At 37.1% G+C, this 20,721-nt stretch overlaps 1 protein-coding gene across 3 annotated transcripts in view; it reads right to left on the bottom strand.

Moving 5' to 3' along the window:
- LOC108666410 overlaps positions 1-18,039 on the bottom strand; it is a 32,997-nt gene extending 14,958 nt beyond the window's left edge. The window contains exons 1-11 of one of the 3 annotated variants that reach the window (XM_018153286.2): positions 17,580-18,039; positions 15,949-16,377; positions 13,856-14,281; positions 13,236-13,610; positions 11,119-11,169; positions 9,991-10,090; positions 9,455-9,615; positions 8,945-9,048; positions 8,535-8,645; positions 8,020-8,111; positions 7,150-7,785 (exon numbers count right to left, since the gene is read on the bottom strand). In XM_018153286.2, coding sequence (XP_018008775.1) covers positions 7,689-7,785; positions 8,020-8,111; positions 8,535-8,645; positions 8,945-9,048; positions 9,455-9,615; positions 9,991-10,090; positions 11,119-11,169; positions 13,236-13,610; positions 13,856-14,281; positions 15,949-16,377; positions 17,580-17,982 — 2,349 coding nt within the window. In that variant the 5' untranslated portion in view covers positions 17,983-18,039 and the 3' untranslated portion in view covers positions 7,150-7,688. Of the gene's footprint in view, positions 1-7,149; positions 7,786-8,019; positions 8,112-8,534; positions 8,646-8,944; positions 9,049-9,454; positions 9,616-9,990; positions 10,091-11,118; positions 11,170-13,235; positions 13,611-13,855; positions 14,282-15,948; positions 16,378-17,579 lie in introns of those variants that run through there. The other 2 variants (XM_047880375.1, XM_047880374.1) reach the window with 2 other exon arrangements.
- Between the last annotated feature and the right edge of the window lie 2,682 nt (positions 18,040-20,721).

The following is a 20,721-nucleotide window of genomic DNA, read 5'->3' as shown; positions in this document are numbered from 1 at the left end:
CAAGAATCGCGCTGTCTCTTTCACACAAGTCGATCATCAGGTTTACATGAAGTTTGGAGCGTTTTTGATGTCTTTACTTCAGTTTTTGATGGCCTTGCGCGACAGAGTATCCCTAGACTCGCTCGTGTTGCCTTTGTCTTATTGATGGAGGTGGACTTGTGAGGTACCATGTTCACTGGCGTTCATTGCCATTTCAGTTCGTTTTAATTTTCCCATTTCACGTTCATTTATAAGGTACGGCAGTGCACTGGGTTTTTTTCTCTAACAGAAGCAGGTTCATTGTAGTTGGATTTTCATCGTGCTCTTCGAAATGTACTAGTCTTTGATGCAACGCACACCCCTTTATCGAACACTTGTGGTAAAAAGATTGTGATTGATTTATACGGGTACACGTTGTCTTGAAGCCAATGAATTCTAATACGCAATTTGGCTCTAAGTTTTACAGGGCTTGTAGCAGTCGTTGGCGTTCGTTAATGTTCGACATTTACACCTTCATTTTTCGGCATTCTTGCTCGAAACAGATATGAAGTTCGTGTTTAATACGTAATTCCATAGACGGGTTTTGGGCCACATAATGACACGTAAGTTCCTTCATTGTCTTGAAAGGTGCGTCGGTAGCTGGTGCGTCGGTAACTGCATGGTGCGTCGGTAACTGCATGGTGCGTCGGGGGTAGGCAGCTGTGCACCACCAAATTTGCGCACCAAATCAGCCTTGAAAGAAACGCCTAGCATATTTCCGGATGATCACCAATCAGCCGTGGATTAAGCCATCCGTGGTAACCAGCCCGTGACATCATCTTGCTTTAAATATAAGGAGCTTTACGCCACCATATTCTGAAGCGAATAGCCCAGAGAGTAATGGTTGTTCACCACTGAACGTTGCATCGAATCGTCACTTCATACCCTGACTTAAGTTCCGTGCGTCGGCAGTTTGTGCGTCGATATTTGTTGACCGATCGTGCGTTCCAGAATTTCCTACTATGTATCTGATTATCTGCAGCACAGTAGTCACTTTCATGCACCTCTATAAGCGATAAATTGTTGAAATTCTACTTCGTCTTTGGTTGATTCCTGGTATATTTAATCTGAAACTTCGCTTTTTGCTACGCTATAACAATCATCATCGATCTCCTGGCCTTCTCTCCCAACGTTGAAAACCTTCGTAACTGTAGCCAGTGTAATCTAATGGAATTTTTCACTTCCAAATGTCTACCTCTGGCTGATATTCGTCATAACTGTCTTCTTCGATATCACTTTTCTGTACGATGTCTGCACTGCTCGCCAGTAGAACTGCAAGAATCCTGCCGTGCACCACCAGACTGTCACTTTTAACTCACAACATCCAGGGCTAGGTTTCAGGAAGCATAGTTTTGTTCCAAAATCTGTCGTCTGCTGACGAGAGACTTCCGCAGCTTCGCTGTATAACGTAACTTTCACCTCGCAGCATCTGGGGTTGGGTTTCGGATAACATAGTTCTGTTCCAAAATTAATCGTCCTACGACGCGTGGCCGTTCGACCGTAGGCTGATTCGACAAACGGGACAGATACGGACGGCTCCGGCACGCTCCGTCCGTCCAGGTGGTGTAAAATTTTTACGCGTATTGGCAGACTATGCTGGGCCATATTCTACGTCAGGCTACTTTCCTGTGGGCTGATTGATCTAATTCAATTGATGTGATCTGTCTGGTGGCTTGCGGCTGATAATGTTACAGTAAAAGTGTTATAGGCTACGTTCTTGAGGGAAGGGATCATGATAGTTCAATCGAGGCATGGCAGTGGTGGTCTCCGACAGGTGTCCCGCAAGAAACTGTTCCCGTCCAAGTTAACTAAAATACCCGCCGAATAAGTGCCCCTCAACGAAAACTTCAATCGTCCGGAGCCCATGCCAACAGCCATTCTTTAGGGAAAGCCGCTGACCAGTTTTTGACTCACTTCGAATGCCACGCATTCAGGGGTAAGTGCGAGCAGTAGCCAATTAGATACAGTAACACCAAACAACTTTGACTCCGGTAGCAGTGACAACGATAACGATAATCTTAACAATAGTACAAGTAACTATAGGATTCGATGTGGAAATGCAGATGATTAAAATGGACAGAATAATCGGTCCGATAACAATCAGCCTAACAATTAGAGTGAATCTGAAAATGGTAATAACGACCACACCTGCATAGAATAGAATAGATGTGTCGGCACTTAAGAAATAAGCCCATGGCCTGTTGCCGATTCTTGATGTTTTCGTGACTTGATTCACAAGGGATCCGGCCTTTGGAACCCGATCTTTCCATAACTGACGATTGATTGAGATAGCTGCTGGACTTATTGCCTGGTCCGTAAGGTGCTAGGCATTTTAAGACTGAACATATGCTCCTGCATAGCTTCGTCTAGTCTGTTCTTGAAGGCGTTCATACTCGGAGCGTCAACGATGCTATCAGGGAGGCTGTTCCACATGTCGGTGACCCGAAGCGAAAAGAAATGTTGTCGCATCGATTTGTTACAACGCAGTTTTTTAGTTTATATCCGTGGCCCCTGGTGTTGGTTCTTGCTTTAAATTCTAGTAATCCTTCTGGGACCTTGTATAAGCCATGAGTATACTTGTATTCAATGAGGTCCCCACGCAGACGTCGATAAAATATATCAGAGGCTTGGAAGCTTCATAATCTTTAATCTGTCCTCATAGGACTTGCCTCTCAAGCCCGGAACTATCCTTGTTGCGCGTCTTTGAACACTCTCTATTAAATTTTTGTCATTTTCAAATTTTGGTGAACACACGATGTTTCCAAACTCTAGGTTCGGGCGCACGACAGCAACAAACAACTGATTCATCGCTTCTGCACCTAGGAACACGAAAGAGCGTCTGATCTGTCCAAGTCGTTTATTGGCTTTATTAACTTAACCTTCAATATACTTAGAAAATTTCAACTCGTTGTCGATATGATCTCCTAAATCTTTTTCCATAGTCGACTTCGACATCTTCACTCTGTCGTTGCGACCGTGTCGTCTCATACTGTAATCTTGTTGTTCATTTTTCATGCCAAGGTGGATTACTTAGCATTTGTCAGCGTTAAAACGCAGCTGCCACTTATCAGCCCAGTCAATCAGCCTGTCAAGATCACCTTGTACCTGTACTTTTTGTAACGTATTCTTCACTGTATTATAAATTTTTGTGTCGTCAGCATACATCGAGCACACGCTAGACATCGCTTCTGGCAGATAGTCTATAAACGCAACGAAAAAAACAGGCCCGAGAACGCTTCCTTGTGGCACGCCGCTGCGCACTGAAGCCCAGTCTGAAACGGACCTATTAATACTGACACGTTGTCGTCTCCCTACTAGAAAATCTCTGATCCATTCGAGTACATTACTCTCAATTCCCAAAGACTGCAATTTCCGAAACAGCCGCTCACGTGGGACACTGTCAAATGCCTTGGCAAAATCAAGGTACACTGCATCTACTGGCTCCCTTTCGTCCAGCAGGCGGGTCCATTAGTTCAAAGTCGACAAGAGGTTAGTGGTGCAGGATCTCTTGGCAATAAAGCCATGTTGACAGTCAAATGATCTATCAATCGATCCCTCACAACAGATTCCATTAGGATAGGATTATACATCCATTATCATAGGAAGTGAAGCAAGGGAATCGATTTCTGCAAATGATGATGCTCCTCGATACGAAGACGATGGCAGTAATAGCATTGACAAGGCCTAAAGTCCTATATAGAATTTGGGTTTGACCAAAATTACCTAATAGAGCTTTTGTTGCACTTGAAGTGTAACCAGCTGGCTGGTTGGTCGCAGTCCGTTGTCCTCTTGTTATAGTTCGAAGCAAAGTCGGGGTATGAAGTGATGATTCGATGCAACGTTCAGTGGTGGATAACCGTTAAACTATTTGGGCTATTCGCTTCAGAATATGGTGGCGTAAAGCTCCTAATATTTAAAGCAAGATGATGTCATGGGCTGGTTACTGACGGATGGCTTTATCCGCGGCTGATTGGTGGTCATCCGGGAATATGCTAGGCGTTTCTTTCAGGGCTGATTGGTGGACAAATTTGGTGGTGCACGGCTGCATTCCCGCAGCAACCAGTACACGACTTGCATCCCGGCCAAGAACTGCCCCGCTGATGCCAGAAGACCATGAGGAGTTACGGAGTAAATATATACCATATTCTAACGTTTCTCTTGCTAGGCCTCTCCTGGTTTGATGTAACAAACAAATTGAATAAACTGTGCAAGGTCCGAAGTTTTCTCGTTCGCTATGATGGGCCATGAACTTCAAACAATATGTTCGTCGTCACAGGTGATACCAAGTAAGTATTTGAGAAATTATTCTGTGTCACAAATACCAATAACAAATTGTCTCGTTGATAGCTTTGTGCGGGATAGAGGCTTCTAGAAAATGTGATAAAAAAAATCGTCATGACAATAAGAGATTTGTTTTGTTATATTTTTATGGCTTCTATTAACAAGATTGTAATATAAAAAATCTGACTTCAAATTTAATATCGTTTCTAAAAGTTTTAATATCATTGTTTTCTCGAATTGTGCTAGATTCAATTATACTCGTAACTTTTTTCGTGATATCGCATTCGTCATAACTTTAGTCGTGATGTCGCATTCGTTATTGGTCAGGGAGCTGAAACTGTTGAACTGTGCCTCACGCTTGTGTAAACAACAAAGTGTTGTGAGCAGCGACGTGAGCAATTTTAGGGGAGCTCATAGAATTTAGAGAATTCAGTCCTTGTATGAAAATAATATTTTATGAAAATGCATGAGTCTTAAATTATAGTTTGATATTAATTATAACAAAGGTTACGATTAACTGGTTCACGGGAAAAAGCGCGTAACACGGAGACGATAGAGCAAATAGCTGTACCTCTAATTAAGCTGTTATGTCTAGTTAGTGCGTTTAATAGCAGTAATTACATATATTCGGTCGCAGGCAATTTATTTGCAACTGTACACATCCAGGTTGAAATGCTCGCCCAAACTTTTAACATGATTGCTGAGAAATCTTTGTTTTTCAATGGATATTAAACTAATTTTCCTACGAAATGTGTATTATTTTTGATGTTGTACACTATGGAAAATATGATACCTAATAAATCTGTTAAAGGTCTATCCTACTTTAGATCTAAAACATTACTATAAACTATGATACTGAAATTGTTGCTTATTTGGAAATGACTAAACTCTACTTAAGTGGAAATTAGGGGAGCTTTCAACTTCTACTGAAATTTATCTAAAGTAATTTTAATTTTTACTAACGCTTTGAGGCATCAGTCACTTTAAATACTCTTCCAGCATTATTGGTGTCATGGAGTCGAAATCTATCGCACGCGTTTGACGCGCGAAATCGAAGGAAGACGTTGATTAGAAAATTTGTTAGTTTATCCTTGTTGTAAGACAAGAATTCGTGAAAAATGGCGGTATTTGTTTTTGCTTTATCAAAAACAAAGAAGCAGGTGGGCGACTACACAGAGTCTAAGAATTTAGACGTGGAACAAGGAGATCAAGACGTGATGTCAGCGCTAAAGTAGGCCTGATTTGGCCTGCCGCAGATTCTTTTATTTTTTGTGACTTGTTTACAGAAGATCTAAAATCATGTCATCTTTTTCAAGACTGACGATAGTTTGAAATAGCTACTAGACTTCCACCGGGTTCGATATGGTGCTAGGCATTTCAAGTCTGAACATATATTTTTCCATAGCATCTAGTCTATTCTTGAACGCGTTCATACTTGGAGCGCCAACGATGTCATCGGGGAGGCTGTTCCACATGTCGGTGATTCGAAGCGAGAAGAAATTTTGTCGCGTGGAGAAGTTGCAGCGCAGTTTTTTTAGCTCATAGCAGTGGCCCCTGGTGTTGATTCTTGTTTCAAATTCTAGTAATCTTTCGGGGACCTTGTATAAACCATGAGTATACTTGTATACTTCAATGAGGTCCCCACAAGCCTTCTGGGACCTTGTATAAACCATGAGTATACTTGTATACTTCAATGAGGTCCCCACGCAGACGTCGATATCTGAGGCTTGGAAGATACATAATCTTTAATCTTTCCTCATAGGACTTGCTTTTCAAGCCCGGAATTATCATTGTGCGCGTCTTTGAACATTCTCTATTAAATTTTTGTCCTTTTCAAATTTCGGTGACCACACGACGTTTCCAAACTCTAGGTTCGGGGGCACGACAGCAACAAACAACAGCTTCATCGCTTCTGCATCTAGGAACTCGAAAGAGCGTCTGATCAGTCAAAGTCGTTTATTGGCTTTATTAACTTGACCTTCGATCTGCTTAAAAAATTTCAACTCATTGTCGATATTAACTCCTAAATCTTTTTCCGTTGTCGACTTCGACATCATCACTGTCGCAAACGTGTCTTCTCATATCGTAATCTTGCTGTTCATTATTCTTGCCAAGGTGATGACTTTACATTCGTCAGCGTTAAAACGCAGCTGCTACTAATCAGCCCAGCACTAGCCGTGCTTACGGTGTTATAGTAAACTTTTACCAGAAGACTAAGCTTTCATTCAACCCTACAACCGTGATACTACCATGCCATCGAACTTTAAACACTTCCTAACAATAGGGAATAAATTCACTCGTTTAGACTTTCATTTTATGCCTTCACTCGAAGTCAACTCAATCCCTAACAAAATTTAGAGTCGCCCCAGCTTCTGGTACTCCAAATCAGAAGCTGCCGCGTCTGTAAATTTTCACTGGGATGTCTTCAGACAAAGCTATGTATTACTTTGATCCGTCTAAATATCTAAAATAACTCAGCTGTCAAACAGACTAAACTATCAACTTTTCTCAGAAGCCTGTACAATGAAGAAGTAATTAAGACAAAACCTCAGTCTTTTCTTCCCAACTTCCGTGACTTTGGCTAACAAATGGTAAGTGCAGGACCGTTCTAGCAGGTCACAGTGCTATGTAATGTATTAGCATTGAAGCTTTTTCGGTTTCTTCTCTTACACTCGTGCAATGAATAGTTTAAAATAAGGTATTATTCAACATAATTTTTCAATTTCTCCCCAGATGAGAATTCGAAACTTTGCTCATCGATAGTCGGTACAAAACGAGAACAACATTTGCTTTCAGACTAAGGCTCGACAATATAACATTAACCTATCTAGGAAAATAATACCACATAACTGTAAGTGGAAGTTTCGATAATTCTAAATCTTATGCCTAAAATTTGCTGACTAATTATTGAACAGTGCTACCTCACAAGTAACATCAGATACTTGCATATAGACGCAAGGCAGACAGGCAGGGCAATAAATTCAAACTTAATATAATGGATGGTTACTTAATTTCTTCATTCGGTTATAACTAAGATTGATTAATTTCCGTAACATGAATGAAAATTCGACAGCGGCTCTATTAGCGTGAGGCATTTATTCATGAATCACACTGTCTTTTGAACAGAATTTGAAACCAGCAAAATTATTTGTGCATGAAAAACGGGCATTGACGAATACATAGCATGTCCGTACATCCACAATTTAAACATGGTATTAATTATTTTCAATTATCGAACAAGAATAGCCCTAACACGGGGTCAGATGAGGTCAGATCTTCATAATAAAGTTATTTAATTAAACAAGTCACTGGGCAGTTATTCACAACGGTGTTGAGTTTATAGAAGCTGCTTTCAAGAGAAGAATTTTCGCGGAAAACACCCTAAATTTTCATAGGTTCTCGTAGAGCGAGGGTTTGGCTGCGGCATCCATGTGGAGTCGCTTCATGTCCACGGCCACCTCGAAGAGATAGTCGAAGCACTCCGCCCTGCAACCAAGCAATCAATAATAAATCAACTATTAACGCATTATTACCTCTTGCATGTAATTAAGTACAACGGCACTAAAACATGCTAGATCTAGACAAGTGTAAATTTACTTGTCATCATAACATTCCTCTGTAATGTCAGAGCCTTTTATGGTGTACGTCTTACTGTTACTTACAGATATTTACAGCGCGTACTGTACATTAATATATTTTGTGAAATAATTAATAACTGACATGGACTTAGCCTGTTGCCACGTGTCGCCCCAGACGTAAACGCCATGTCTCCGCACCAGCACTGCTTGAGAACTTGGATACGCATTTATTGCCTGCAAATGTAAGGAAGACAATGCTAATTTGATTTATATTCCATTCAAAACAGTAGGTCGCTAAATCAAATTCAATTATTCAAAATAATTTAAGCATTAACAAATTTTTAAAGCTACAACAATAAGGTTAAGCCACAACAAATGTGGACCTGGAGAGCATTATAATACAGGCCTGGTAGACAAATTTAAATTATTTTTTTTAAGCGAGAATCTTGCAGACATAATAGAAACAATGCAAATATTGTCAAGAATTATTAGGGACAAATGTTAGTAAATATGGATATCAATTTTGGCTGCAGTTAAAAACGACCATTAGGTATTTCCAAACGCCAATTAGTACAAAATTTAATTTTATAATCTAGTTTATCTTTGAGAAGGGTGGCAAAAATTTATTTCCACAAAAAGGTTGCGTGTATGCCTGACCTGCTCCATGGACGTGACGAGGTCTTTTTCAAAAGGCGTGTTGTCGATGATGGGAACAACGAGCTCGTCATCGTACCTCAGCGCCTTCTTGGTCACGCCATCTTGAATGCCCTGGAGTGATATGAGCTTTAACAAATTTGTATTTATTTAGCTTCAATGTTTGATATTATGCCAATGTTATAGCACTGATAGGTTCATAAACAAAGAAAATCGACTCAAGTTTAATAACAGTAGGCTATAATAAAATATTTCGTATTTGATAGTAAGGTTTTAGAATGTTGTGTGGGCTAATTTTTTGTATTAGAGAAAAAGCTTGGACAGAATTCACCCCGAATATTTGGTCCTAAAGTTATATAACAGACTCAAACACTTGAAGAAAGCAAACGTGATGACCATTATACTCAACTTGCCTTTATCATCTCAAGATGCGTGACCCTGAACTCTTTTCCGTAAATGAGCGTGGCCAGGACAGCATTCTTGGAGTGTGAGTGCAGAACAGCCCCAACTCCCAGTACTGAAGTACACATTGTTATTTTGAACTTCTTAACATATTATTTACATCCCTGAATCACGGGAAGGGCCAAAAACTGAAGCAGTATAATAAATAAATAGCCATTAAAATTAAAAATCCATTGGATTCAATCAACAAATCCAACACAAAATTATTGCCAATTTACTGCAAACAACAAACCAGTTTTCAAAAGGTGAGAGTTCATTTACGCCGACAACTCACAGGTAACAGTAGACTAATTAATATAATATCTAGTTATTAGAGATGAGTACAATGCGTACATGACCTGAACATTCAAGCAACAAACAATAATTAAGAAAATTGCAGGTGCAACTGGTGCATTTATAAAATGAAATAATATAATAAGCTATATGGTTAAGAATCAATAAGTCTTAGAAAGTGTAATTACATTTGTATGCAAGCATGAAGAGAGGGGTGCACTGAGACAGCTTGAGTGAAGCATTGCTGGGAGAAGACAAGATTTGGCCATCAGAGTCCAGCTTGAAGAGATCTTCTGGCTTGATCCGCTCCTTCTGTACCCTTGAAGGCGCCACTAAGATGCCACCATCTCTGTGGTGAACATGCAATATACTTTAGGTTACAGTGGATGGGGTTTGGCTGCCAAATAGACCTTGACATTGCTTGGGGAAATACATACTGTACTGTCCCCATTATTACAGTACTGTACTGTAATGATGGGGAAATACATCATTACTGTACTGAATGAAGGTTGCTTCTAAGTTTGATGTTGCATTGAACTAACAACTTGAATGAAGCACTTTAGCATAAAATTAAGCGGCAAAAATTATTTACAAATTGAATAATATGTATTTCCCTATTCCTGCAACATTATTATTGAAGCATGCACATTTAAATAAATCATATAATGCATAGTCAATATTTGAATTGTACTAATAAGATGCAGAACACTGTAATTAAACAAACTTGTCCTTGATTGAGATGCCTCCACCAGTGCCTGTCACCCAGCCTAGTGAGTAAAACAAGCGGCAGAGTTCACAGATCAGCTCACGAGTCTCCATACAATCTGAAATATACATAAATTAAATTGAATAAATTCTTAAAATATAATAAATAATCCATAGCAGGTCTAGTTTGAATTGTATTTTATTATTATTTCTTATAGATATCGAATATTGAATTTGAACAGCTAGAGATAAGTTGAAGCTAGCTCACATAACAGACAAAAATGCAGACAAGCTACATTAAAAACTAGAGAATAGATGTTTTTAAGAAACTTTTTGTTTATTTTCTCCAATTACAGAGTCAAACAATATTTTTTGCAGGTGTTAGCAAATAAACTTCCATCATTATCAAGGAAAATGACAAGTTGAAGATTTTTAAAACATATGAAAATGAGAAATTTTTCATTCTAAGTGCAAACAATGGTTATATTGGTGCAGTTTGGCATAAGTTGTTCTTTAATGTAGACCAAAGACCAAAGAGTACATTGGGTATGATGGTTACAACTTGAAATAAATAACTAAAATTACTCAGCAAATTATTTTCCAGTCAGGAATGTGGTGGTTTGTAAGTTGATAGCTCAAGGCTTGACTATTACATCAAAAATGACGAGAGTCTCAGATTTGACCAGTCTGGTAGCATCAGGTAAGATCTAGCACCAGCATGATAAGGCAGCTCAAGGTAGTTGTTATCACGCCAATATAAGTTTATGAATTGGTAATGTTTACAATCTTCTTCACGGAAGGAAAATCTGTAAGCAACATAGGTTTCCCACACATTGGTATCCACTGTACCCATTTAGTCATTTCCAAATTTCAAGTGTTGCAAAACCTTCATCTTACTTGATAATGCTTAATTTTTATTTTTAGAGTCATTAATAGATGAAAATATCATTTTAAACATTCAATATTCATTCATTTGCTAACAACATCCATTGTCTAGTCTACAATGACCCGTCTTAGTTGTCGAAAGAAACAACTTCCGCCAAACTATACTAAAATAATCATTATACATATTACGATATTGAAACACAAAGAAGTCATTGTATGACCTAGTAAAGCTAGTTTTAAATTAAAAAAACATAAAACTCACCAAGAGTTGCAGCAAATTCTCCAAAACAAGTCCCAAAATCTTCACTGCCATCTGGAAGGAGCGTAAAAAAAAACATTACAAACAATTTGAACACTTTTTGCTAAGATGAATAAGCTATATTTAATGGGTTATAACAACAATGAAGATTGAAGAATAAAAAGGATTTTGTTAACAATTAGATGTTGCTCAATATATGTAATTATCAGTATATTGCACTCCTTTAATGATCATCAAATAAGGTGTTAGTAAAGAATCCAATCAACTATTAAGAGAATTAAACTTTGGCATGAACAAGATATCTGATGCCTGTGACAATCATTTATTGTTGAACCTTCTGTCCAAGCTGGTCTACACTATAAAAACAATTCTGGATCTACAAATGGTAAGGACGTTAGGCAGATGCATATTGAGAGGTTTCTCTTCCATTCAGGCTGCACATATTTGTAAGGTATCAATCATATCTCTTTACCACTCGGTTTGCAAATGATAGTGTTCTATTAAAATCACCTGGCTGCTTAAGTCACAAATTTACCAGGGACTTAAAAGTAAAGAAAATAGCCAAAAAGTTCACCATTTCTTATAAGAGAAAACGTTTCGGAGTCCTGCCTCTGACCGGACCGGTGTCCGGAGTCCGGTGAACTTTTTGGCTATTTTCTTTACTTTTAAGTTCCTAGTGTTCTATCCTTAGCTCCCCTCCCATAGAATGATGGTGCCAACACCTGCCCACCAGTTCTGCCCTCAACTTGTGCTTCAGTACTTGTTCAAATATATTGTTTATATATACAGTACTAATACTTTTGTAAAATTATTCTCTACAATAAATAGGTATGTTGGCTCTTCTCATCCCCCTCCACGTCTACATTTGATGAGATTGTTGTTGTGATGCAATATTTGTATATCCCATGTAAAGTTACATTAGAACAGAATAGTATTTGATTATATTATTCAGCGGTATAAGCTTTCATTAAATATTGTTTTTCCTTTTTGTCAGATACTGTTTGCACCCACTGCATTAGTGCAAGCGTTTGAAAAACCCACAATCTAAAAAGTAAAATCTAAAAGTTTGATTTCATTTGGCACCCTTGATGTTAATTCAATTTACTAACTGTAGGTTCTTATTGTAAAATAGGAAAAAAAATTAGTTGTAATGAAAAAATCATTTTTCCATATATACTTACATACACTATACTGTTGAGACTAAAACTTAATGTTTGACATTATTTTCTGTTTTAATAAACTTGAAAGTCAATCAAACAAGTTTTGAAAATAAATTGTCATTACTAAAACCCTGAAGTCTAGTGTGTAAAATGAAGGAAGCAAAGTCATTAGAATTTTGTCTGTTTTGTCATGAAACCATTCAAAATTTTGGGTTCTTAAATAGACCCAAATCTTTCATGTTTTTAGCACAATATGATTTATAGAAACATGTGGGCTTTTAAATTTCATATAATTTAGATTCCTAATAAAAACTAACTAATAAGACAATCCTGTAATTTTTGAGCATGTACAATAGAAGAAACCTCAAGGTTTTGTAGAAAGCTCAAAGTTAGGTCCAAATTTCAAGGTGATAAGTCCAATTCTTAAAAAGTTATGAAGAAAAAACTGGGAAGTGTGTTGTTTAGAATTTTACACTATTCGAATTTTGAGAAACAAGAAAACAGCAAAAACTGGGTAAGTTGATTCAATGCTTATTTTTTGCATTGATTTAAAGCCTCTGACAGAGATGGGTCACTTTTTTTAAATAGTAATACATGTTTATGAAACGTTATTAACTCACTGTTAGAAAATTGGCAATTATTTCATTAAAAACTATCGCAAATAATGATAAAGGTTGATAGTTACCAGCATTACATAACATATTTTATAATAAACATAAATGAAAAAGACTAAGAAGCTAGACTTAAATGAAATGAAAAAAAAAAAAAACATTTCATTCATTTCACCGGAGCTTTTCAAATAAAACTCTGGGTTTTTTTAATAAAATCTGGGTGGGTTTAACAATTTAAAAAACCCCCAAGTTTGTTGCAACCCTGGCTCAGGCCCAATTGATTTGGATTGAAAACTAAGTTAATAAATGTATATTTATTTACAAGTTAAAGATAGCTTGCTATACTTACTTATGGAATTGCCATTATATAACAGTTTGGTTTTTTTTAATGGTGACTGATCAACTGAAGTCAATCCAATTTGAATGTTTTTCCTTGACTGTGATGGGGTTTCTGGAAGGGCTGTACAACCTTGGTTGGGAAGTTTAGTTTGCTCTACCTTAAGGTTCCATCCTCTCGCGCGGTGAGAATCACTTTTTTCATGCTGGACCAAGCATCCTTTGTGGGGTCTAATGATAACATGACACAACTTGCAATAAGCCCTTTCAGATCCATCGGAGGCCTTCTTAAGCCACGGAAACTGGGTCTCCCATTTTGTTCGATATCTGCGTGATGCATCATATGATTTTTTCGAAGCCATGGCAGTTTGGATCATTTGGGGGGAACCTATGGAACAGAGAAAGGGAAAAAAGGATATTGGTTTTCATAGTTTATGCTTTGAATTAAATTCAAGCTCTAAAAATAAATTTTTCTGCAGAGTTTTAATAGCAAAGATTTTAGTAATTGTTGTATCACATGAGTAGTTATGCTAAATAATTGCTTACTTGGCACAGACCCAATTGATTTGGATTGAATACTAAATTATCAAAAATATAACTACTTACAAGTTACAGATAGCTTGTTTAACTTACTTTGGGAATCGCAATCAAGTAACAATTTGGTTTTCTTTGGTGGTGATTGATCAACTGAAGTCCATTCGATCTCAATGTACTCTTTTGATTTTTCTTCTGGCCCGCCAACCTTCAAATGCCGCTCTTTGTTTTTACTTGTCTGTGATGGGGTTTCAGGGAGGGCTGCACAACTTTGGATGGGAAGTTTGGTTTGCTCAACATCAAGGTTCCATCCTCTCGCGCGGTGAGAATCACTTTTTTCATGCTGGACCAAGCATCCTTTGTGGGGTCTAAGGATAAGATGACACAACTTGCAAAAAGCACTTTCAGATCCATCAGAGGCCTTCTCAAGCCATGGAAACTGGGTCTCCCATTGTGTTCGATATCTGCGTGTTGCATCATACGATTTTTTGGGAGTCACGGCAGCTTGGATCAGTTTGGGGGAACCTATGGAACAGAGAAAGGGAAAAAAGGATATTGGTTTTCATAGTTTATGTTCTGAGTTAACACATTGACTACAATTGCTTCATCTTGTACTATTATTTAATTTTTTGTACTTTTTTTAAGCAGGGTTGCCAGACGGTCATTTTTTCCTGACAAATTCCGTGATTTAGTTTTTCTCAACTGCGTTAGCCGGCTAAAATCTATGATAGGGGTACATCCTAATTAAATTTTATATACTGGAAAAAGAAAAATGAAATTTTTATAGCAGAACCTACAAATAAACTAGTATACATTGAATTATCGGCCTTTTTTGTTCTCGAATTTGGCCGATTTTAGGCAACCTGAATTATGTACCACTACCTCCTGGAGAAATACATTTCGTGGTATGCATATGTACCAATACGTAGTCAACGTGTTAAATACAAGCTCTGAAAATAAATTTTTCTGTAGAGCTTTAATAGCAAAGTTTTTAGCAATTGTTGCATCACATGAGTATTTATTCTTAATAATTGCTAATAAAATAATGTTTCACATCCGACTTTAGCATGCATTGGATTTATGGAAAAAATCTACAGAAGGAAGTGTTGCCATGAATCAATTGGATTAGCATGTATACCTAGAGATAAAATCTGACAAATCTATGGTAATGATAACTGACCATTTGCTTTCAAAACAACCCATTAAAAATGAGAATATTACTAGAATGAGCTATTGTACTCAACCACTACGTACTGTCAATTATGATGTTCTTGCCAGCAGCACCAAAGTTGCCAGCCTTCAATAGAAACAATTTTTTCTAGAAACAAATCTGAACCCCATACTTCTAGCTTGATCAAAACAGCTTCTTAGTCATGTGATTATTGAACCCTACAAATCTTAGTTCTGACCAGTATTATAAAGTTTTTGTTGAGAAGCAGCAAGGAATTTGCAGTTTCTTCTAAGTGACAACTTAGGTGGCATTGATGGTAGTGCAAAACCATGTTTCATTCACCACGGGTCATCATACAGCAAGAATAACAGCAATTTGTTACTGACCAGTTAAGTGGTGAAAATAAAAGACATGTTAACAAACATCTAATAAGAAAATTTAACTAAGGAAGTATCTCACATTAACACGTTGACTACGATTGCTTCATCTTGTACTTTTGTTTCATTTTTCTAGTACTATTATGGAACAGGGTTGCCAGACTTTCTTTTTTTACCGGACAAATTCCGCGATTTAGTTTTTTCAATTTAGGTGGTCGGCTAAAATTTATGATAGGGGTTGTAAGGGGCGCTTCCTAATTAAATAAAAAAAATTGAATTTTCACCCCCGAACCTACAAATATACTAGTATATATTGAGTTATAGGCCTTTTTGGCCTTTTTGTTCACGGACTTATTTGGCCGTTTTTTAGGCCATCTGGCAACCCTGAATTATGTACCAGGAGAAATACATTTCGTGGTACGCATATGTACCAATACGTAGTCAACGTGTTAAAGGCTGGTACCTATATTTATTACACTAAAATTTTATGACTTTGGCTTTTATACTATCAACAAACTTCTGCACGAGACAGATCTCTGATTCTAAAATTTCTAAACTTGGCAGAGGCCCAATTAATTTGGATTGAATACTAAATGATCAAAAATATAACTACTTACACGTTACAGATAGCTTGTTTAACTTACTTTGGGAATTGCAATCAAGTAACAATTTGGTTTTCTTTGGTGATGATTGATCAACCGAAGTCCATTCGATCTCAATGTACTCTTTTGATTTTTCTTCTGGCCCACCAGCCTTCAAATGCCTTGCTTTGTTTTTCCTTGTCTGCAAAGGGGCTTCAGGAAGGGCTGCACAACTTTGGATGGGAACTTTGGTTTGCTCTACATTAAGATTCCCATCTCTGGACAAGTGAAAATTACTTTTTTCATGCTGGACCAAGCATCCTTTGTGTTGTCTAATGACAATATGACACAACTTGCAATAAGCCATTTCAGATCCATCTGGGGCCTTCTGAAGCCATGGAAACTGGGTCTCCCATTCTGTTCGATATCTGCGTGTTGCTTCATACGATTTTTTGGGAGCCTTGGCAGGTTGCATCAGTTGAGAGAAGGAACCTATGCAGGAGAGAAATGGGAAAAATATTTGTATTAGTAGTTTCTGGTTAGAACTAAATTCAAACCTTCTAAATAATTTTTGCAGTTTTAATTGTAAAGATTTTAGTTATTGTTGCATTGCGTGAGTATTTATGCTAAATAATTGCTTAGGAAACAGCATTTCACAACCCACTTTTACATGCACTTCCTATGTGGATAAAATCTACGAAGGGAAGTCGTGCCATGAATAAATTGGATAGGAATGTACAACTGGATATAAAATCTCACAAGGGTGTGTAAATATGCAACTGACCATCTGCTTTCAAAACTATCTATCAGAAACAAAAAAAAAAAATTACTAAAATGAGCAATCCTACTTAACTACTATCAATGCCAATAACCTTGCCAACAGCACAAAAGTTGCTACCCTTCAATAGAAATTATCTATTGTAGAAATAAATCTGAACCACATCCTTCTAGCTTGATCAAAACAGCTTTTTAATCATCATGTGATAATTGAACTCTGCAATCCTTAGTTATGACCAGTATTATAAGGTTATTAGTGAGAAGCAGCCAGGTATGTGCAGTTTCTGCTGTGGGGAAATGCATGTGGCATTGACATAAGAGCAAAACCATGTTTTATTCAACATCGGTCATCAAATAGCTAGAAGAATAGGAATTTTGTTAGTGACTAGTGAAGGGGAGAAAAGGAAAAAAAAGTAAACCACATCTAGGAAGTATTTTTGAACAGGAAAGTACGGTATCTCACTTCAACAGTAAGTAAATTTAGGACAACAAAATTTTGCAATTTTCACTTTTTATATTAATGAAAAACTTATGCATGACCTGGATCTTTGAAAAACATGCCCTACTGCTGACCTGGGGACCAAATTTGGATTTTCCAACTTATTACTGAAATCTCATGGCTCCTAAGTGCTAAATTTTCAATGCATTTAGAATCTAGTGGCCCAAACATGCATTTATTTAACAATTAGACTGCAGTTAATTCATCCAATGGGAATCTCACAGTTCCAAAAATGGTGGGAAAGCTAGTGGGCGACAAGAAATTTTCTTACTTAAAATAACCCATGATTTCAACATTTTCAAGCTGCAAATTTTCAGTAATAAGTTAAAATTTCCAAAACTAGGCACAGACTGAAATCAGATTGGATACTAAACTATCAAAACATAATTACAAGTTTAAGATTGCTTGGTTTACTTACTTTTGGAAGCAGAATTAGGTGACAGTTTGATTTTCTTTGATGTTGACTGATTACCTGAAGTTACTTCAAACTGAAGGTAATCATTTTCTGATTTTTCATCCAGAACACCAGCTTTCAATTGTCTTGCTTTGCTTATACTTTTCTTTGACAGAGTTTCAGGAAGGGCTCCATAACTTAGAGAGGCATGTTCAGTTGGCTCTACAGCAAGGTTCTGGTCACTGGACAAGTGAAAACTAGTTTTCTCATGCCGGACAAAGCTTGCTTTATAGGGAGTAATAATAACATGACACAATGTACAAAAACCCCTTTCAGATCCATCTGAAGCTTTTCTAAGCCATGGAAACTGTGTCTCCCATTCTGTTTGATATGTGCGTGATGCATTATACAATTTTATGGGAGCCATGGCAGGTTGAATCTGTTAGGGGAAGGAACCTATAGAACAGAGAAAGGGATAAAAGACATTGGTATTACTGGTTTATGTTACTAAATAAATTAACATCTTCTTAAATAAAATTTTTTGCAGTTTTATCACAGAATTAATAGCCATTATTGCCTTACAAGAATAGTGGTTCTAAATAATTGCTTATGAAACCATGTTTCCAGGGTTTCACTGGGTAGCTGCCCACCTACCCACCTTGGCTGGGTTTTTTAATAAAAAAAAAACTGAAGTAAAAAGTGAGTTTTAAAAAAAAAACTAAAGAATGCATGAAAACTATCTCGTGTTCAAATTACAGAATGCAATAATACTAGATAGAAGCTGTCAAAAATACATATATAAAGCCCCCTTGAAAAAATTCAGTCATCCCATATATAAATAGTGAAATCTTCTAATAAAACTCACATTGATTTGAGTCCTTAAACATACCCACCCATTTTAAAGTCACCAAAATATTACTTGGTCCCCTATCTTGCTCTAGAGACCTATCACAATGACATGAAATTAACCTAGTGACCACTAGGTACCTCCTTAATATCCATTCCAATTCTGCTATTTTTATATTCTGCAATATTTGCAATTTTGTAAAATTTCTAGCTGCTTATTTTTCAATTTGTCACACCATTGATAGAAAAATAAATTTCACAGAGTTTTTTGTAACAATTTTATGTTAGCTTTATCTAAACTGTAGGTTTAATATCAGTCCAAAATTAGGTTTTAATTTAAGGGGAACATCTGGGTGACTGGGTCCAAAATCAACAATACAGCAATCCCTTGATTAACGCGGTTGATAAATCCCCGAGTTGTACCGTGTTAAGCAAAACCGCGCTAATCAAACTCAAGAATATATAATATGGGAATAATTATAATGAATCCTCAAAAATAGCAAAGTTACATAATAATTTTTTTTTTCACTAAAATTCATCATATTTTGCTTAGTTCAATTGATCATTCAAGCTTAGTCTCCAAAGTGATATTTTTACGTTTAAGCGTTCCCTTTTTGTCCATAATTATGACGGTAATTTATCAAGGAAAATTATGTAGTTTGATAAAAGTGAGCAGTAGATATGGCAGCGATCTTGACCAGTTGAAGGCTAACGAGTAACTAGAGCACCGGCATGACGCACTTACCGGCGAACGTTGCCGAACTTGACCATTCGAGTTATGAACAAGACAAGGCGTGGTTAAACCGACTCTGTAGTCAGCACAAGTGTCTATGGAACGGGACCTTATTTAAAGAATTATTGGCTGAAATTCATAATAAAGTAACATCATTTGGCAAATTTTTCCAAAAGTCATAACAAAAGTAACAACATAAGATCTAATAGCAAAAAGTAACACTTTTGTTACAAACGTAACACCTCTGACTAGAGGCGGGAAAATGATGCGTTGTGAAAAAAAAGTCACGCTAATCAAAACTGGCACCACGTAGATTAAGGGTAGGTTGCAAATTTTTTTTTCCGTGTTAATCAAAACCGTGCTAATCAAGGGATTGCTGTATCAGCTTTTATGGTTTCAAGTCTCGTCTTAAAGCTGACACTCTGACCTTTCCAACGGTACCAAAACCATCACTGTACATTGATTTATGCATTCACTACAGGTTCCACAAGGGAGGGAGGTGGGGGAGTTCTTTTACACCTAACATAGGGAATAATTCCCATATTGCACTATATATAGCTGGTGTACAGACACTCAGCGCCAGTAACCTTGCGGCAGTTCTATGGGGTGGTTCCCACACCGTCACTCTCACAATCCACAATTGAACTACAGTATTGTTTAGTTGCATTCCTTGCAGTCTTGAATGCCGATTTTGAGGTGCCCGGGATTTTGTCGGGCTCTACTGAACATTCACACTTATTATCACTGAAAACCTATCTCCTCCTAGAGTTTTGAAGCTACATCAATGAGACATATACTGTCTGATTTGCAAATAAAATATCTACAAACATAACTAGGGCTTTTTTAAAGTTATAGTTTGGATTTTATTTTGCAAAAAGGGGGGAGGGCGGAGGTAAAATCAAAAAATTTCAGAAAAAATACTCCCACACCCATGAGAATGAGAAATTAAAAAAAAACCAAAGTTAAGTTTTTATATATGGTCTTTACGCATCTAATGATATGTGTCTCGATGTTGTAGCTTGAAAATCATAGGACTGATCAACTTTCTACAGTATCCCCTTTTTGGCCAAATTCGAAGAATTTCTAGTTTTCTTTCAATTTTTCAAAAAATTCACACAAACAAAAAATAACCAGGATTACGTTTTACATACGTGTACCAAATTTTGAATCAATCTATCTAGTGATATCCGAGATATTTTTTACCCCAGATGCTCCCTTTAATTCACATACTTTAGTTTCTCAATGTGAAATATGAAAAACCTACATTAGTTCTAGAGAAGATTATTTTTACAATGATATTTACATAGCCATACACTATGCTTTTTAAGATTTACTTCATGATTGATATTATTTTTGTGTTAACCAACTGTCCATTACACAAGTTGTAAGAATTAGTCATTAGTATGAGCCTATGGTCATGACTGTGGAATAAGGGGAAAAGTACATATACTTTTGTACGTTTTGTCATGTACCCACTTGATATTTTGGCTCCTTAACCCATTAATGCTGAGCAGTCCCATTTGAAACCAGCTGGGGGAAAATGATTTATAATCTAACTGCATGCTCAAATAATTATTTTAGTGGGCG

Source organism: Hyalella azteca, unplaced genomic scaffold (genome assembly GCF_000764305.2).
Source record: "Hyalella azteca isolate HAZT.00-mixed unplaced genomic scaffold, Hazt_2.0.2 contig5334, whole genome shotgun sequence".
NCBI classification, from domain to species: domain Eukaryota; kingdom Metazoa; phylum Arthropoda; class Malacostraca; order Amphipoda; family Hyalellidae; genus Hyalella; species Hyalella azteca.
The sequence above is the reverse complement of the archived record's forward strand: the minus strand, read 5'-3'. Positions and strand labels throughout refer to the sequence as shown.